The sequence below is a fragment of the Rhincodon typus genome, chromosome 8 (genome assembly GCF_021869965.1).
Source record: "Rhincodon typus isolate 14 chromosome 8, sRhiTyp1.1, whole genome shotgun sequence".
Taxonomy (NCBI): Eukaryota; Metazoa; Chordata; class Chondrichthyes; order Orectolobiformes; family Rhincodontidae; genus Rhincodon; species Rhincodon typus.
The window spans coordinates 39316050-39322804 of NC_063339.1; the positions used below are offsets into that span (position 1 = coordinate 39316050).

General features: G+C 35.6%; 1 protein-coding gene across 8 annotated transcripts in view; it reads left to right on the forward strand.

The window, feature by feature from the left end:
* The window catches only part of cep170bb (centrosomal protein 170Bb), an 81608-nt gene extending 75285 nt beyond the window's left edge, over positions 1-6323 (forward strand). For all 8 annotated transcript variants that reach the window (XM_048600231.1, XM_048600232.1, XM_048600239.1 and 5 more), the window contains 3 exons: positions 976-1069; positions 2613-2664; positions 2917-6323. In XM_048600231.1, coding sequence (XP_048456188.1) covers positions 976-1069; positions 2613-2664; positions 2917-3206 — 436 coding nt within the window. In that variant the 3' untranslated portion in view covers positions 3207-6323. The remainder of the gene's footprint in view (positions 1-975; positions 1070-2612; positions 2665-2916) is intronic.
* Positions 6324-6755: the final 432 nt, after the last annotated feature.

Genomic DNA, 6755 nt, shown 5'->3' on the forward strand with positions numbered 1-6755 from the left:
TGTCAAAAGCTTTACTGAAGTCAATGTACACAACCTCTACTGCTCTGTCTCTTCAATCTTTCTGTTTACTTCCTCAAAAAAACTAAACTAAGTTCGTGAGACATAATTTCACTGACACAAAACCATGCTGACTATCCCTAATCATTCCTTGTCTCTCCAAATGTGCATAAATCCTATCTTTTAGAATGACCTTCGACAACTTACCCACCACCGAAGTCAGACTCGGGTCTATGGTTTTCTGGCTTCTCCTCACATCCCATTTTAAACAAAGGCACACATTACCCACTCTCCAGTCATCTGGCACCTCGCCTCTTATCGACAATTATAGATATTTCTGGAAGGGGCTCTGCAATTTCTTCCCTAAATTCTCACAACGTCCAGCAATACACTAGATCACGTCCTGGAGATATATCCACCTTTATATTTTTAAAGACCTCCAGCACCCCCTAACTGTCAAATATGGCACTTCCAAGCAGAGTTATTGCAGTCTCTTTAAATACTTAAGTGTGCAAAACGTAAAATTTCCTGTTTTCCAAACTTCGTTGACAGATCTTAGAAATGACTATTGGGACAGGCAGTTGATTTGACATAAGGTATTGTCCTTCCCTCTTCAGTTTTTGCTTCTCTGTAGACCAGACTGAAGTATGCAAATTTTCTCCTTTTCTCCTTCCCCATCAAGGCTGTTGGTTCTAATAGGATAAAGTCTGAAGTGTGGAATCTGACATCATTTGTAGTGCTGCTCAATTTTCTTTTCCATTCTAATCAATGGAAGCTACCCTAGCCTAAAGCTGCAGTTTCATACCTACTCCTTGACCAACTTGTTACATTTCTTTGACATGATCTTAATCTACCTTTTACAGTGAGGTTAGTTTAGTACTAAGGTGTAGTAATAGTAATATATTGTGTAAATGTTTATCTGTAGCCTGAATTATGTCATTATTTTGTGTAAAATGTACTTCTGTCATTTGTTTATAGAATTCTGTTCCAAAACAAAGATAGAAATTGGGAAGATATTGAGGCCAAAATAAATTCTGAAAATGAAGTGCCAATTCTCAAAACATCAAATAAGGTAATCTTACTCAAATGTAGCTTTCTGTTTTTACTTTGATTGTGTCTATTTTATGCTCATACAGTACTCGGAGAAGTAGTTTAGAAAAGGTCTTGGTCCATGTCAATGTTGCAAGCCTGTACTCAATCCACATTCCAAATTTGTTTTTTTAATATGAGAGTTGATCACTATTACTCTGTGCCTGGACTTTCCTGCTCTTGTGAAAGTGCTAGCTTCCACAGGCCATCACTGAAACACCAATTGAATATTCATTAATCTGTCAGTTTGGATAACCAGTGTCACCTCTGCAATAGCTGATAATCCTCTCCTCAGTTGACATTCACAATTTGTGTTCTATTCTTTTACCTCGCATCCCCACAATCACTGAGTTTGTAATTGGATAACTAAGCACAGAACAGTATTCAAACCCGTAGCCCCTCTGTTTTGTAGGATTAATTTACTTGCTACTTTGATCAAATAACTATTAAGGAGCTCATAACCTTAGGTTAGCTCAGTTGGCTGGACAGTTTGGTTGTAATGCAGAGTGTTGCCAAAAGCATGGGTTCAGTTTCCACACTGGCTGAGGTTGCCATCAAGGACTCTCCTCCTCAGCCCCTTCCCCTGCCTGAGGCATGGTGACCCTTAGATTAAAGCACCACAATCATCTCTATTTAATGGAAGAGCAGTCATATTGTCTGGTAAGACTGTGGTGACATTACCTTTGTCTGTAAGATTAAATGTTTGTCATGTTTATTAATAATTAATTTGAGCAGATACCACATTGCGCTTGGATAATGTCTCATTATTTATCTAACTCTCATAATGGTAAAGTCCGACCACGTTGAAAGGGAAAGTGGATGCATGGAGCCGAAGTTTGTTGAGTGACAGGAAGCAGACTAGTGAGCAGCTGTTTTTCAGACTTGCAAAAGCTATGCTGGTGCTCCCTAAGGGTTTGTATTTGGACTTCTACTTGTGCATGGCCTAATTTCAAAATTTGCAGATGGCTCAACAACTTGATAGTATAAGGGGATATGAGGCGAGTCTTAATAGACATTCAAGAAGGCACAGGGACTACGGAGGGATATAGATGGGTTATGTGAGTGGGTATCAAGAAGGCAGATGGAGTATATTTTGCGATAATACGAGCTTGTCACTTTGATAGTAAGGATAGGGTTGAGTGGTGAACGTCTTTGCAGTAGTCATTCTGTGATTCCATCTAATTTCTTTTTATCCTAACCTCTGACATCCCTCTTAAGTTCTATTGTTGCCATTTCTCCTTTGCTCATTAAGATTATGTGGTATTATTTCTAAACGATCAAACACACACTTTGGTTAGGATAATTTTAATTGTGAAATGCATCAAAATTGCATAGTCGAGACAGCACCAAATATGTACGGTATGAGCTGGCATGTGTCAGAAGCAAGGTGGACACAATTTTATAATCTATAAAATTGATGTGTAGATTACAATGAGTAATTTCCCCTCAAATCCAGGTTCAAATTCCAATTTCATTAAAATATTTCAGTAGCAACAAATGTTCTGACTGTTTACTTTCTGTTCCAGGAAATATCCTCAATTTTTAAAGACTTGAGAAGAGTTCAAAAGCAATTAGACGGTTAGTGAAATTCATTGAAACTGTTGTTGTAATCGATGGTTTGCTACATTAACCAATTTTCTGCAATCAATTGGCATTCTTTAAGAGTTGTTTGGGTTGAAATTACTAGTTAGTTTGAAACCTGTTTGAAAAGTACTTCATCTGATGCACAATGTGATGTAATATATGCTACGTAGTGATTGACTTTCTTCAGATACAAATTTGCTATCCTGTAAGAGGTGTAGATGGATTAAAGTGTTTGCTTTTTCACAGCAATCAATACAATCATTGATCCTGATGGATCTCTGGATGCCTTGATGGGCAATCAGATCTCGCCAAGTTCTACTTCTTCAATGAATATGAAAGAAAGGACTGCTAATACTGTGGCCTCCTCAAAAGATTTGCCAAAATCATCAGCACAGATACTGAAGGAATGTGCCCAGCCAGATTCTAAACCATCCCAATTGTCTTCAGATGCAGACAGCATTGACTCTGACTCAGAGTGTAATACTCAATATACCATGATTGAGCCAAAAATGGAAGATACAGTCACTATGCTTTGAAAGAGCTATTTATTTTGGCCATTATTTGACCAATGTGCATTGTCATTGTTGCTATGTGAGAGTGTGGTTGTGAAAAATGTGTATAAAATAATGCTGTATGCGACTGATCTATTGCACAAAAAAGCTTATTCAAAAAATAGAAGTTGGCAAAAAAAACTTATTTTAGTTAAGCTATAACATTTTAGTAACATCCATTCAGCATAGAAGCAAAGTAAAATGTGATTAAACTGAGAACATTTCAGTTTTAGGCCAAACTGTGCCATTTGAATACTATATAACATTATCATGCACTGAAGAGTATACTAGTTGCACAGGTTGTACAGTTGTTGCATGCCAGGATTCAGCACAAACCTAATTGAACAATGGCTGCATATTTAGTAAGTTGTTGCTTTTTTATATCAATGTTATGACAGGGACAGCCTAATACTTAACTCATGTTGGTGGGTTAAATATTGATGAAATATTCTGGAACGGAGAAATTTTCCTCTTACCAAAACTTTATCTAGTTTCTTAAATATTTATGGAATTGATGATTAGATGTACTCAGATCAAGTATGTTGTATTATTTTGTCACACAGTACTATGCATGCTTAAGGTTTTTGTAACCCTTTATGATGGTGAACAGGTTTTTATTCTGAGCAGTGAAGTCCATCCACATCCCTTCAATGGCATAACAACTCTAAATCTTCAAAGCAATTTTCCACTATAAGATATAAGTAATTCAGACAAACATGGCTTCTCCAGTCAGTCACTTCCAAAAGAGAGCAAATTAGACATATTCCAATCAGAAATGGTGATTCACAAATATATATCACATCACATTTGAAAATGTCAAGGTGTAACTAGCAGAACACTGCCTTAGGAATTATTTTAGGTAATGTGTGTTTAAAATATATTTTATTTTATTTTCTCCCACCAGTCTGCTTAGTTTTGACCTCATAATCTCTGTCCACCAGCTGGAAGACCCCACACATTGGCTAATGAGCTTCTCTAGTCAGTGTTTGATACTAGCACTATCTTTACTTAACTGGAAATTTGCTGTACTGCACAAAGTGGCTTCTCCACTAATTTATCATGCTTAAGGTCACAGGATTCTCTCCGACTCTTAGGAATTGGGAAGAGTTTGTCTCAAAGACGGTTGAAGTTTAAAATAACTTCACATGAAAATATAGTGCTATAATACGTGTAAATATTGTGTTACAATGTTTCATGTTTGCAAAGTAACAAAATTGGTATAGATCTCAGAAAATATGTTTTATTTATGCCATAGAACTATTTCCTCTAATGGCTTAAGCATATAAGTTTGCATTTATGCTTTAACATTAGTGATGCCAAACTTGGAAAGGAATTTGCTATCTTTAAAGTTGTTGATCTGTGCAAAGCAGTTAAAATGACTTCTGGGTTTATTGTCTAAATAAGTGAAAAAAGTAATTTGATTTTTGAAAGGAGAACATTATGAATGGTCATAATTGGTTACAGATATCTCATGATGTCCTAATGATTGGTATGGTCAATACATTGTCTAAACATCAGCAAAAACTGTGTAGTTGGATTGATAGTTTGTATGTACCGTGATACTTCTTACAATAGCACAATTATTTCAAATGCTTGGTTCTTATTATCATTAGATCAGAACAGCTCACCTGAGACAATACTAGAGCCAAAGATCAAATGACATGCTCTTAGCTTTGCATCCGTATTTATTAAATCGGTCTGCCTTTCATATCAATATGATTTAACAGAACTTCCAAAGATCTATGGAACAGTTCTGCAGTTATTATGCATCTTTATACACCAATTTCTAGACATGAAAACTGAGTAATAATAGCTTGAGAAACACACATTGCATCTGTGTACTGTATGCATTGTGCATCGCATGTCTCTGTCAGTTCCTATGCTGCATATTCAATGTGTCAAGGCAATATTTTATATTTATCATAGCACAGGAGCTGGTACATGAGTGATTGCATGTTATTTTGGTGGTATGGAGAACAGCAGTTATAGGGGTCTAACATTTTACACGTACAGCAACTATATGTTTGATATGGATTGTTCCCCTCTTCTTCCGGTATGTAGCTAATGTTCTGCACTTACCAGTGTTACCTTTTGTCTAATGTGTACTGTGGGAATCTATGAAGTATGAGTGTATTAATACAAGAATACATTATGTCAAGGGTGTTGCATTAAAATTACTGGGTGATATTGCCTTTTATCATTCTCATATTCTACTTTAGCCAGGGTGTTGTTTTAAATAGTGACAAAGTAGTGGAATTTTATTCTTCCAATTTGGTTCATTTTTGATTTTTATGTGCTCCAAGTACTTTGTTTTCCTGTTAGTTTTAAAAAAAAGTTGCCTTTTTGGCTTGATCCTGATAACTTTGAATACATACAGTAAACACAGTGACTTTATTAATAAATGATTGTCAGCTGCTTTAAATGAGAGGTTCATATTGCTTATTTCAGCTGTTTGGGAACATACTGTATGTTGCTAACAAAAAGGTGTCTCTTGTGTGTTCATAATTTAAACTTTTGAGGACATTGCTATTTTAATAGTACATTACAATTTTGCCAAACAATCTGGAAGAACTTGAGCATATGTCTGAAATTGATTAGTTGATATTAAAGTCAGACTGTAGTCTGTGTACACTAGATTTTCATAATGAAGGTGAATGCAATTCCTTTACAATTACCGTACTCTGTTCATAAGTGGTGTCCTGTGCTGAATTGTCAAAGCGCTTGTTAGCCTGCTGATGCTGTTTCTTTTCTTTAGTGACTCATTCATTATTCTGTGTGTAATAGTGTATTTACATAAGAAATGCAAAACATACAGCTCTTATTTCCAGCTGGATCATGCCAATTTTGTACTATTGTATTTCTGTATGCTGTCCAGCTTTCAATTTGGTGTATATTTCACTTTTCACACTGTTATATATAGCTGAATATAATGAGCTTTCTTTCATTTGTGGCTGGCATCAAAGGTGTAATTTATTTTATCGCCTTACAATGAATGACATGTAAATTTTGTTAGGATGAAAGTACTTCTGATTCTTGATTGTTTTGCACATCATGGTATAATTTTGAATAATTATTTAATTTTTTTTGTGGAAGTTGATTATAATAAACCATTCTTCATAGCAGTGAAATGTCTGTGTCATAGTATTACAGTTAACAGTCACACTCTACTTACAGTGCCACAATGTTCTGTGGCATTTCCCAGTATCAACATTGAAGACGTTGCTATAAATTGGAAAAGCTAAGGTCTCAGCACACCAGTACCTTCCTCCTATTGAAATAACTCTTTTTTTTCTTTTGCTGGTCATCCTGGCATGTGTTGAAGTGCTTTACTGGATTCTTGCAACTGTGCAACAAGAAAAAAAACCATAGTTTAGTTTACCAATCACCTTCACAGAATCGGTACATTTATGTCAAAAACCAATAATAGTGCATCCATTTGAACACTGTTTCCAAAGCTCTGTGATCCAAATTATAAGTGGGGTCAGAATATTGACTACAAGTCTGTTTTCACCTTTATAACTCAAAACTCCATAA